The sequence below is a fragment of the Leptonychotes weddellii genome, chromosome 5, assembly GCF_054177405.1.
Source record: "Leptonychotes weddellii isolate Sample4059 chromosome 5, ASM5417740v2, whole genome shotgun sequence".
Taxonomy (NCBI): Eukaryota; Metazoa; Chordata; class Mammalia; order Carnivora; family Phocidae; genus Leptonychotes; species Leptonychotes weddellii.
Window position 1 is genome coordinate 53848584 of NC_138373.1, and position 14214 is coordinate 53862797.

The following is a 14214-nucleotide window of genomic DNA, read 5'->3' on the forward strand; positions in this document are numbered from 1 at the left end:
TGGCAAAAATGGACAAGGCAAGAAACAAATGTTGGAGAGGTTGTGGAGAAAGGGGAACCCTCTTACACTGTTGGTGGGAATGCAAGTTGGTATAGCCACTTTGGAAAACAGTGTGGAGGTGCCTCAAAAAATTAAAAATAGAGCTACCCTATGACCCAGCAATTGCACTACAGGGTATTTACCCAAAGACACAGATGTAGTGAAAAGAAGGGCCATATGTACCCCAATGTTCATACCAGCAATGTCCACAATAGCCAAACTGGAAAGAGCCGAGATGCTCTTCAACAGATGAATGGATAAAGAAGATGTGGTCCATATATACAAAGGAATATTACTCAGCCATCAGAAAAGATGAATATCCAACTTTTACATCAACATGGATGGGACTGGAGGAGATTATGGTAAGTGAAATACGTCAAGCAGAGAAAGTCAAATACATGGTTTCACTTATTTGTGGAACATAAGGAATAGCATGGAGGACTTAGGAGAAGGAAGGGGAAAATGAACGGGGGGAAACTGGAGGGGGATACGAACCATGAGAGACTATGGACTCCGAGAAACAAACTGAGGGTTTTAGAGGGGAGGGGGAGTTGGGGGATGGGTTAGCCCAGTGATGGGTATTAAGGAGGGCATGTATTGCATGGAGCACTGGGTGTTATATGCAAACAATGAATCATGGAACACTATATCAAAAACTAATGATGTACTGTATGATGACTAACATAACATAAAATAAAATTAAAAAAATAACATCTAAAATAAAAAAATATATAAGAAAAGAAAATCACTCTCATAAGGCCAATATCTCTCTTTTAAACATAAAAACAAAAATCCTAAACAAAGTACTGTCAAATCAAAACAATAAAACGGGTTTAATGAGAGACTATGGACTCTGAGAAACAAACTGAGTGTTCTAGAGGGGAGGGAGGATGGGTTAGCCTGGTGATGGGTATTAAAGAGGGCACGTACTGCATGGAGCACTGGGTGTTATACGCAAACAGTGAATCGTGGAACACTATCTCAAAAACTAATGATGTAATGTATGGTGATTAACATAACACAATAATAAAAAAAAATAAAATGGGTTTATTTCAGGTAAGCAAGGTGGTTTAATATTAGAAAATCAATCAATATAAATCATCTCTTTAACAAAGTAAAGGTGAAAAAAATCAAATGACCACCTTAACACAGAAAAAGGTATTTGATAACATTTGATAATATTAATTTTTAATGAATAAAAATTCATAGCAAAACTTGGAAGAGAACTTACTTAATTTGATTTTTTAAAAATCTATAATGATGTAAATGAAAAGGCAGAGTAAGGAACTCCAAATTCCATCTCTCCATAAAAGCAAGAAAAAAATGGGCAAAAACTATAAGAATCAGCTTTTCCTGAACTCTGGAAATTAGCCAAAAGCTTGCAGGACAATTTCAAGAAAACCAGCTTAAAAAAAAAAAAGATTTATTTATTTGAGAGACAGAGAGAGAGAGAATCTCAAGTAGACTCCCCACTGAGCACAGAGCCCAATGTGGCACGCGATCTCAGGATCCTGAGATCATGACCTGAACAGAAATCAAGACTCAGAGGTTTAACCAACCAGCATCCAGGTGCCCCCAAGTCAGCAAATTCTTGATAAGAACAGTAAACTTTCTGATACAGAATTTAATGTAATGGAGATAAAGATACTCACTGGACTTGATAAAAGAGTGGATGTACTCAGTGAGAACTTCAACAAAGAGACAGAAAATATTAAAAAGAACCAGTCAGAGCTGAAAAATTCAATAACTGAAATAAAAAACTCACTAGAACGAATCAACAATAAATTAGAGGATGCAGGGTGCCTGGGTGGTTCAGCTGGTTAAGCATCTGACTCTTGATTCTGGCTCAGGTCATAATTTCAGGGTTGTGAGATCAAGCCCCATATCAGGCTCCACCCTGGTTGTGGAGTCCGCTTGAGATTCTCTCTCCTTCTCCCTCTGCCCCTCCCTCACCTCCCTCTCAAAAATAAAAAAAAAGATAGGATATAGAATGGGTCACTGATTTGGAAGTCAAGGTAATAGAAACCACAAAGCTGAGCAGGAAAAAGAAAAAAAGAGTAATAAAAATAGGTTAAGGGAACTCTACAATATCATCAAGCAGAATGACATTCATAGTATAGGGATCCCAGAAGGAGAGGAGAAAGAAAGGAGGGCAAAAAACTTATTACAGAAATAACAGCTGAAAAATTCCCTAATCTGGGAAGGAAACAGATGTCTCGGTCTGGAAAGCTCAAAGCCCATAGCAAAATGAACCCAAGGAGGCCCACACCAAGACGTATAATGAAAATAGCAAAAAGTAATGTTAAAGAGGGATTTTTAAAAAAATTTTTATTTATTTTTTATTTACATTCAATTCAACATACAGTACACCATTAATTTTTGATGTAGTGTTCAATGATTCATTAGTTGTGTTTAAAAAAAAAAAGATTTTAAACCTCCTCTGCATTTTTAGAATAAGAACAAAGTTTCCTTGTTTTTTTGTTTTTTTTTTTTTTTAAGATTTTATTTATTTATTTGACAGAGAGAGAGATAGCGAGAGCAGGAACACAAGCAGGGGGAGTGGGAGAGGAAGAAGCAGGCTTCCTGCAGAGCAGGGAGCCCAATGTGGGCCTCGATCCCAGGACTCTGGGATCATGACCTGAGCTGAAGGCAGACGCTTAACGAATGAGCCACCCAGGCGCCCAAAGTTTCCTTGGTTTTTGCGACAAAATAATTTTCATGGTATTTATTATCTACTTTGTTCTTTTTAGTAATAGAATCCATAGTTTAAGTTGCACAATTAGCTATTGGGCCAAACACTACAATTTGTTTATTTTATTTTATTATGTTATATTAATCACCATACATTACATCATTAGTTTTTGATGTAGTGTTCCATGATTCATTGTTTGTGTAAAAGAGGGAATTTTAAAATCAATAAGAGAAAACAGTTATATACAAAAAAAAAAAACAAAACAAAACCCTATAAGGCTATCAACTAATTTCTCAGCAGAAATTTTGCAGGCCAGATGGAAGTGGTATGATATATTCAAAGAGCTGAAAATAAAAAAAACTACAACCAAGAATATTCTACCTTGCCAGGTTATCATTCACAATAGAAGGAGAGATAGTTTCCCACACAAACAAAAGTTAAAGTTCATCACCACTAAACCAACCTTGAAAGAAATATTGAAGCGAATTCTTTAAATGGAAAGAAAAGGCCGTAATTAGAAGAAAATTATGAAAGGAAAAAATTTCATAAGTAAAAGCAAAACACAGAGTAAAGATAATAGATCAGTGATTTATAAAGCCAGTGTGGAGGTTAAAATGCAAAAGCAGTAAATCAACTATATGTACAAAAACTCATCAAGGGATACACAAAATAAAAAGATGTAAAATATGACATCATATACATAAAATGTGGAATGGGGTATAAAAATTTAGTGATTTTAGAACATGTCCAAACTTAAGCCACCCATCAATTTAATATACAGTGCAATACATATAAGATACTATATATGAACCCAATGGTAAACAGAAATCAAAAACTCATAATAGATACACAAAAAATAAAGGAAAATAATCCAAGTATAATGCTAAAGAAAGCCATCAAATCACAAGGAAAAGAGCAAGAGAAGAAGAAAGGAACATAGAAGGACCACAGAAACAATCAGAAAACAATTAACAAAATGGCAATACATACTTATCAATAATTACTTTAAATGTAAATGGACTAAATATTCCAGTAAGAAGAACTAGGGTGACTGAATAAAAAAAAAAGAATCAACTATATGCTGCCTACAAAAGACTCACTCCAGACTTAAAGACACACACAAATTGAAAGTGAAGGGATGAAAAAACATATACCATGCAAATGGAAGTGAAAAAAAGCTGGGCAGCAATGTTTATATCAAACAAAATAGACTTTAAAACAAAGACCGCAGTAAGAGACAAAGAAGGGCACTACATAATGATAAAATAATCAATCCAATGAGAGGATATAACAATTGTAAATACATACACACCCTACATAGGAACACCTAAATACCTAAAACAAATATTAACAAATGTAAAAGGAGAAATTGATAGTAATACAATAATAGTAGTAATACAATAATAGTTAACACTCTATTTACATCAATGGATAGATCATTCAGACAGAAAATCAACAAGGAAACAGTGGCTTTGAACACATTAAAACGGACTTAACATATATACAGAACATTCCATCCCAAAACAGAATACCCATACTTTTCAGGTACACGTGAAACATTCTCCCAGATAGATCATATATTTAACCACAAATCAATAAATTTAAGAAGACTGAAATCATATCAATTATCTATTCTTTTTTTTTAAGATTTATTTATTTATTTGAGAAAGAGAGAGTGCACATGAGCAGGGCGAGGGGCAGAGGGAGAGAGAGAATCTCAAGCAGACTCCATGCTGAGTGTGGAACCCAACGCAGAGCTCAATCTCACATCCCTGAGATCATGACCTGAGCCAAAATCAAGAGCTGGATGCTCAACCGACTGAGCCACCCAGACGCCCCACAATTACCTTTTCTGACCACAACAGTATAAAACTAGAAATCAATTACAGGAAAAAAAAACTGGAAAAAAACACAAATGTGTGGAGGTGAAACAAAATGCTACTCAACAATCAAGGGGTCAATGAAGAAATCAAAGACGAAATTAAAAAATACATGGAGACAAATGAAAACAAAAACACAATGGTTCAAAATCTTTGAGACACTATTAAAACAGTTATAAAGGGGCAGTTTATAGCAATACCTGCCTATTTCAAGAAACAAGAAAAATCCCTTCACTGACATGTAGAATTTAAGAAAAACAAAAGAGAAAAGGAAGAAAAAAGAGAGAGACAAACGAAGAGTCAGACTCTATAGAGAACAAACTGATGGTTACCAGAGAGCAGGTGGGGGGAGGAATGGGTGAAAGAGGTGATGGGGATTAAAGAGTATACTTATCATGATGAGCACTGAGTAATGTATAGAATTGTTGAATCACTATATTGTATACCTGAGACTAATATAACACTGTATGTTAACTATACTGGAATTAAAGTAAAAAACTTAATAAAGAAACAAGAAAAATCTCAAATAAACAGTTTAACCCTACACCTAAAGGACGTAGAAAGGAAGAACAACCAAAACTCAAAGCTAGAACAAGGAAAGAAATAAAGATTGGAGCAGATAAATGAAACAGAGACAACAACAACAACAACAACAACAACACAACAATACAAAAGCTTAATGAAACCAAAGCTGGTTCTTTGAAAAGATAAACAAAATTGATAAAATTTTAGCCAGGCTCATCAGAAAAAAAGACAGGACTCAAATAAGTAGAATCAGAAATAAAGGAAAATAAGTAACTGACACCACAGAAATACAAATTATAAAGAATATTATGCAAAATCATGCCAACAAATTGGTCAACATAGAAGAAATGGATAAATTCCTAGAAACACAGAATCTTTCCAAACTGAATCATGAATAGAAAATTTGAACAGATGGATTACCAGCAATGAAACTGAATCAGTTTCATTTTAAAAACTCCCAACAAACAAAAGTACAGGATCAGATGGTTTCACAGGTGAATTCTAACAAACATTTAAAGTTCATACCTATTCTTCTCAAACTTTCCAAAAAATAGAAGAGGAAGGAAAACTTCCAAATTCATTCTATGAGGGCAGCATTACTGTGATATCAAAACCAGACAAAGACGCTACAAAGAACGAAAACTACAGGCCAGTATCTCTGATGAACATAGATGCAAAAATCCTCAATAAAATAGTATTAAATCAAATTTAGCAATACATTAAAAAAAATCATTTACCACAATCAAGTGGGACAAAACCATAGTTAACATCATACTCAATGGTGAAAAACCGAAAGTATTTCCTTTAAAGTCAGGGACATGATGAGGGTGTCTACTCTCACCTCTTTATTCAACATAGTCCTGTAAAAGACCTGTACTCTGAAAAATATAAGACATTCATAAAAGAAACTGAAAATGACACAAGTGGAAAGATACACCGTGCTCGTGGATTGAAAGAATTAATATTGTTAAAATGTCCATACTACCCAAAGCAATCTACAGATTCAATGCAATCCCTATCAAAATACCAACAGCATATTTCACAGAACTAGCATAAATAATCGTAAAATTTGTATGGAACCACAAAAAACCTTGAATAGCCAAAGCAATCTTGAGAAAGAAGAACAAAGCTGGAGGTATTACATTTCCAGATTTCAAATTATACTACAAAGCTACAGTATTCAAAACAGTATGGTACTGTCACAAAAACAGATACATAGATCAACAGAATAGAGAACCCAGAAATAAACCCATACTTATATAGTCAATTAATTTAGGACAAAAGATGCAAGAATATACAATGAGGAAAAGATTGGACAGCTACCGATAAAAGAATGAAAGTGGACTACTTTCTTACCCCTCACACAAAAATTAACTCAAAATGAATTAAAGACCTAAATGTGAGACCTGAAAACCAGAAAACTCCTAAAAGAAAACATAGGCAGTGGGGCACTGGGTGGCTCAGTCGTTAAGCATCTGCCTTCGGCTCAGGTCATGATCCCAGGGTCCTGGGATTGAGCCCTACATCGGGCTCCCTGCTGAGCAGGAAGCCTGCTTCTCCCTCTCCCACTCCCCCTGTTTATGTTCTCCCTCTCACTGTCTCTCTCTCTGTCAAACAAATAAAATCTTAAAAAAAAAAAAAAAAAGAAAACATAGGCAGTACTCTTGGATATCAGTCTTAGCAACATATTTATGGATAGGTCTTCTCAGACAAGGGAAACACAAAGAAAAATAAACTATTGGGACTACACTAAAATAAAAAGCTTTGCACTGCAAAGGAAGCCATCAACAAAACAAAAGGTAACCCACAGAATGGGAGAAGATATTTGCAAAATGATATATCCCATAGGGGGTTAATATCAAAATACACAAAAAACTTATACAACTCAACACCAAAAAATCCAAACATTACAATGAAAAAACAGGATCTGAGTAGACATTTTTCCAAAAAAGACATACAGATGGCCAACAGACACATGAAAAGATGCTCAATATCACTCCTCATCAGGGAAATGCAAATCAAAACCACAATGAGATATCATCTTTTACCTGTTAGACTGGCTAGTACCAAAAAGATAAGAAATAACAAGTGACGGTAAGGATGTGGAGAAAAGGGAACACTTGTGTACTGTTGGTGAGAATGCAAATTGGTGCAGTTGATACGGAAAACAGGATGGAGGTTCCTCGAAACATTAAAGATATAAATACCATGTGATCCAGTAATTCTAGTACTGGGCATTTACCCAAAGAAAATGAAAATACTAATTCAAAAAGATATATGCACTCTGAGTTTACTGTACCATTAGTTACAGTGGTCAAGATATGGCCAAGTGTCCATTGATAGACGAATCGATAAAGAAGATGGGATGCACACACAAAACACACACACACACACACACGTGCACACAATGAGATATTATTTAGCCATAAAAAAAATCAGATCTTGCCATTTGTGACAACAGGAATGGCCTTAAAGGGAATTATCCTTAGTGAAATAAGTCAAACAGAGAAAAACAATACCATATGATGTCACTTATATGTGTAATCTAAAAACCAAAACAAACAAACAGACTCTTAAATACAAAGAACAAACTGGTGGTTGCCAGAGGGAAGGGGAGTTGGGGGATGGACAAAATAGATGAAGATTAAGAAGTACAAACTTCCAGTTATAAAATAAATAAGTTACAGAGATAAAAGTACAGCATAGGGAATATAGTCAATAATACTGTAACCCTGTTGTATGGTGACAGATGATGACTTATTGTACAGAGTATAGAGTAATGTACACAAATGTTGAATCAATATGTTGTACACTTGAAACTAATATAATATTGTATGTCAATTATACTTCAATTAAAAAAAAGCACAGCAAACTTTGTGGCACTTTAATGGACCCCAGTCCTATCCCCTGTTCCACAGCTCATCACCGCTTGTGAAAATAATAACTGATTTCTAATCATGGCAGGTGCAGAATGAGCTAATTTGCAAAGAATTATAATTATTTGTTCTAACCTGTCTGGTGGCTCCCTGGAATACAGGTTCAAAAAGCTTGTCTTTATTTTCCCTAACTCAAAACTGGCCTAATTCTAAAGCTGCTTCCCTGGAGGCATTTTTTTTTTTTTTAAGATTTTATTTATTTGACAGAGAGAGAGAGACAATGAGAGAGGGAACACAAGCAGGGGGAGTGGGAGAGGGAGAAGCAGGCTTCCCGCGGAGCAGGGAGCCCAATGCGGGGCTCGAGCCCAGGACCCCGGGATCAGGACCCTCAGATCAGGACCGGAGCCAAAGGCAGATGCTTAACGACTGAGCCACCCAGGCGCCCCCCTTGGAGGCATTTGTTGAGAACTTTTACAGGCTAATATCTTAGCCACCGCTGACTGAGGTGACAGAAAACAGTTGGGAAAACAACAGATTAACCAAAAAGCTTGGGAGGAAAGGCTGAGGAATGGGATGCTCTGACATTCCTGGGAATCTAGAAGTCTATGTGCATGCTCAGAGCTGTGAGCATGCTCAGAAAAGACCTGAAAATGACAAAAGTTCTCACTACCTGATGACCTTGAGTGTCTTTGGAAACACAAAGTAAAGGCTAAGGCAGAGTTGTAAACCACCTGGGCTGAGTATGGAAGGCAATGTCCAATACGTACACAGAAACCATGGCAAAGACTGGAAGAATTTTGGGCTCTAGGCATTTAAGGAAACTCTGTCCAATTATTAGCTGATCACTAAGCTAATGAAACAGATTTCAGTGGCCACACATGACAAAAAATACAGACTTCATAAAATTAGTTCAAAAAAGCACTAAACAAACAACTATATAATTGGACCAAATAACAACAAATCCTAGAAAGGAGACAGAATCTGGTTTCTAGAGTTGCCAAGTTATAATATTCATAATATCTGGTCTTCAATAACAACAACAAAAATTACAAGGCCTGCAAAGAAAAAAGACAATATGTTCCATACAAAGGAATAAAGATATAGAAACTGTGTCATCATCACTGTTAAATGCTACAGCATGGATGAACCTTGAAAACATTATGTGAAGCCAAACACAAAAGAGCACATATTGCATGATTCTAATTATATGGGATGTCTATAATAGACAAATTCATAGGGACAGAAAGTAGATCAGTGGTTGTCATGGAAGAGGAAGGCTGAGAACTGGAATTAACTGCTAACAGGTAGAGGGTTATTTTACTTTTTTTGGTGTGATGAAAATGTTCTCAAATTAGATAGTGGTAATGGTTGCACAACATAGTGAAGAGACTAAAAACCACCAAAGTGTATGTACTTTTAAATGGTGAATTTTATGTTATGTGAAATATATCTCAATAAAAAATTCTATAAAAAGCTGGCAACATACATTGTATTTAATAATGAAATGATGAAATTTTAATAAATAATTTCAATGATGAAATATATTTCAATGATGGAAGTTTTTGAGATTGGAAATGAAACAAGGATACTTGCTATCATCACTTCTATTCTACATGTATTAGAGATCCTAATTAGCACAAATAAAAGTATAATATACAGATAAATAGAATTGAAAAATAAATTTAGCAAGGTTGCTGGATATAAGATAATTACACAAAAATCAATTATATTTCTAAACACCAAATAGAATTAGAAAGTGAAATTTAAGAAACAATATCATTTATGGTGTCACCTAAAAACACTAAATACCCAGGAATAAGTCCAAGGAAAAAATATGCAATATGTACATACAAAAAGTTATAACACATTATTAAAAAATTTTTAAATATGTAAATGAATGGATTTATTCATGGTTTTTAGAATCAATGCTGTCTGGATATCAATTCTTCAAAAATTGATCTACATATATTCAATATACTCCAAATTAAGTATTTCAGCTGAACAATTCGTGGAAAATGACCAAGCTACTTTAAAAATTTATATGAAAACATAAAGTGGTAATCTTATAGAAGGAAAAATAAGTTGGAAAATTATTGCACCAGGTACTTATTATAAAGCTACAGTAATTAATACTGTATGGTATTGGTGCAAGATGTACAAGTAGATTAACAGAACAAAGTAGAAAGCTTGAAAACAGACCCACACAGTTATGAACACTTCTTTTAAATAAGGATGGTATTTGTAGAGCCGTAGGAAGCAGTATTTTCATTAAGTGAGCCAGCTGGTTTGGCAAACTTTTGAAAAAAAATTTACATTTAAACATTACTTCACCCAAACACAAAAATAAATTCCAGATTATTGATCTAAGATATGTGAAAAACAGAACATTAAAGCATATAGAAGGATTTAGTAGTAGTTTTTTTTTTTTTAAAGATTCTATTTATTTATTTGACAGAGAGAGACACAGCGAGAGAGGGAACACAAGCAGGGGGAGTGGGAGGGGGGAGAAGCAGGCTCTCCACTGACCAGGGAGCCTGATGCAGGACTCGATCCCAGGACCCTGGGATCATGACCTGAGCCGAAGGCAGTCGCCCAACCGACTGAGCCACCCAGGCGCCCAGTATTTTTTTTTTTTAAAGATATTATTTATTTATTTGACAGAGAGAGACACAGCAAGAGAGGGAACATAAGCAGGGGAGTGGGAGAGGGAGAAGCAGGCTTCCCACGGAGCAGGGAGCTGGCTGCGGGGCTCAATCCCAGTACCCTGGGATCATGACCTGAGCCGAAGGCAGACACTTAACGACTGAGGATTTAGTAGTATTTTTATGACTTTGAGGTAGGAAGAGATTTCTTCCAAACACCAAGTATGGAAAGGAAGGAAAAGCATGATGATTAAAATTAGTAACTTTGGTCAATCAAAAGACACCATTAAGAGAGTGAAAGGGCAAGCCAGAGTGGGATAAAATATGTGCAGAAGATCTATTTATGAAATATATAAAGAACTCTTTACAAATCATTATTAGAAAACACAGGCAAACCAATTAAAAAAATACTTGAAAAGACTTCACATAGGAAATTATCAGGGTCCAATAAACATAAGAAAAGGTGTTCATTCAATCTTATTGATCAAAAAATATGCAAATTAAACCATAATTAGATTTCACTACATACCTACCAGAATGGTTAAAATACAAAAGACTTGACCAAGTGTTGGCAAGAATGTAGAGTAACTGGAATTTTCACATCCTGCTGCTGAAGTATAAGTTGATAAAAACATTTTAAAAAACTGTTTAGAAGGAAAGTTGAGCTTTACCGCAACTTAACTTCAAAATAGAAATTTACACATATGCATACTAAAGTACAATAACATTCATAGGACAGTTATTTATTGTAGCCAAAAACTGGAAAAAATACAATTTTCAACAAAAAAAATTCTGCTATATTTCTAAATCAACTATTACACATTGATGAAAATGAACAACCTACTGCTACACACATCAATGGACAAATCTTACAAATATAAGACTAAATGGAGGAAAGCAGATGCAAAAGAGTACATATGGAATGTGTTATGGACTGAATGTTTGTGTTCCCCCCAAATCCTATGTTGAAATCCTAACCCCCAATGTGATGGTATTAGGAGGCGGGGCCTTTGGGAGATGATCAGGTCATGAGGGTGGAGCCCTCATGAATGGAATTAGTGCCCTTGTCAAAGAGACCCCAGAGCGCTCTCTCACCTCTTCTGCCATGTGAGGACACAGCGAGAACACTGCGGTCTATGACTTAGGAAGAGGGCCCCCACCAGACACCGAACCTGCCGGCGTCTTGATCTTGGACTTCCCAGTCTTCAGAACTGTGAGAAATAAATGTGTGTTGTGTAAGCCACCCAGTCTATTATATTTTTGTCATAGCAGCCTGAATGGACTAAAACAGGGTGATTCCATTTAGAAACTTCAAACAGCAGGTAAAACTAACCCATGAGGTTAAAAGTCAGGATCATTTTATCTTTGTGGAAGAAAAGGAAGGTAAAGACCAGGAGGAAGAACAAGGGAGGCTTCTGGACAAATGGCAATGTTCTATATCTTCTTGATTTTGGCAACAGTTAACTTGGTTCACCTTGTGACAATTCACTGAACTGTATATTTATATTTTATGTACTTTTCTGTATTTTATTCAATTAAAATAATTTTTTAAAGTTTACTTACCTGTTTTTTCTGTGTTTTGTTTCTGTTTTCCAGCCAATCATCCATTTGTTCCTCAATTTCTTCTATAGAAGTTCCATGATCATAAGATTGAATATATGCACTTTCTAAAGGCATATATACAGGAAATTCAGGTTTTGGTTTTTTTACTTTAACTTTCTTCTGTTCTAAAAATGTTTAAGAGAATAAATTATTGAGGTTTGTTAAGAAAGAAAATAATTTTTAACATTTTATTCAGACACTGAATCTTGAAAAAGCATATATTGTTCTTTCATCAAAATAGAATTATATACAATGGAATATAATTCAGCTGTAAAAAGGAATGAAATCTTGCCATTTGCAACAATATGGATGGACCTCAAGGGCATTATGCTACGTGAAATAAGTCAGAGAGAGAAAGAGAGACAAATACCGTATGATCTCTCTTATGTGGGGAATCTTAACAAAACCAAACAAAACACCCCAAAAAACCCAGCTCACAGATATAGAGAACAGATTGGTGGTTTTCAGAGGCGGGTGTGGGGAGTGGGAGAAATGCGTGAAGGGGGTTAAAAAAAATTACAATTGCTTTGCTATAAATAGCTAGCTGTTTTACTGTGCATTAGGTACTGCATTGTTTTTAAATGAAACTCAGAGATACTAATGATGAGATGATCACGATATAACCACCATGTCAATTTGTATATATCTTTAGTTTTCAAAGTACTTTTTATGAAACGTTTCATACTAACACAATGAAAAAAGCCTGGTCATAATAGTGACATAATATCGGGCAATTAACCCTTAGAACAAGTGTCTATTTTCTCATCTGTAAGAGAAAGCTAGATCTAATCTTATAAAGCTGATATATTGAAAATGATATAACCCTAACATACTACTTGGTGCAAAAGTGGCTCTTGATAAATAGTATATACATTCATCTTTTCTATATTTTAACAAATGCAAAATCTAATCTGATGGCACCAGGGGTAGTTATTAATAGATGGCTATCAACTGGCCTCTTCATTAAAGCCCTTTTGATTAGAGTCAATATTGAGAAGCAACTCCATTCTTAATTGCTATAGTCAAATTCCATAGTCAAATTTCTTATAATAATATCTCCACCATTGTGTGTGCATGTGTGTTTGCATATTCTCTAATGCTGATGTAGTAAAATTAATACAATATTGTCATAGAAATATATAAATTCCTAGAACACAGATTCCATAAACATTTCAATTCAGTGGGAAAAGGATTTAATAAATGATGCTGGCACAACTGAATATCCAGTTGAAAGAAAATTGGACAGAATCTTACAAAATACACAAAAATAAATTCCAGTTAGATAAGAGACTTGACTTTAAAAACCCAAATAATAAACATCTTGCAAAAAGAAATCTAAAAAACTACATGTACTATTTAAAGGATGAGGAAATCTTAAGTAAAATGGAAATATAGATGCTATAAAAAGATAAAGGAGAATAAACAAATCAAGAGAGAAATGATACATTTGAAAGGAAGGTTAAAGAAATGCAGTTTGGATTAATAACATGATTTTATACCTATCATATGGGCAAAAATCTAAAAATCTAATAAAAGTTACTGTTGGCAGGGAAAGGGCCATCTCTACATTGGTGGTAGAAATGTGAATTATTATATTGTAGCCTTTTTGGGAAGTGATCTAAGAGAACCTGTTAAGATTAAAAAAAAAAAAATGTTTTCTCCAGCAATTCCCTCAGAAGTAAAAGCATTAAAATGTAATTGTATGTAAGTACATGGGTATATATGTATGTCTGTATGACCATTTGTTATTCATAGAGATACAAAACTGTTAACATAGTAAATGTTAACATAGTAAACATAAAAACTGTTAACAAAAATGTTAACATAGTATATTAGTAGGAGAAATGACTGAATAATTGTTGGTGACGTATCTATACTAAGGAATGTTAAATTGTCATCAAAAGATACTGAAGTAGAGCTATACCACTTGACTTACAGAGATTTTCATGAGTTCGAGT

At 34.7% G+C, this 14214-nt stretch overlaps 1 protein-coding gene across 3 annotated transcripts in view; it reads right to left on the reverse strand.

The window, feature by feature from the left end:
* The window catches only part of DNAJC1 (DnaJ heat shock protein family (Hsp40) member C1), a 212043-nt gene that overhangs the window by 86314 nt on the left and 111515 nt on the right, over positions 1–14214 (reverse strand). For all 3 annotated transcript variants that reach the window (XR_014145497.1, XM_031024252.2, XM_006729791.3), the window contains one exon: positions 12218–12381. Coding sequence is in view for 2 of the 3 variants with exons in the window: in XM_031024252.2 (XP_030880112.1) it covers positions 12218–12381 (164 nt within the window). In the remaining variant the exon portion in view is untranslated. The remainder of the gene's footprint in view (positions 1–12217; positions 12382–14214) is intronic.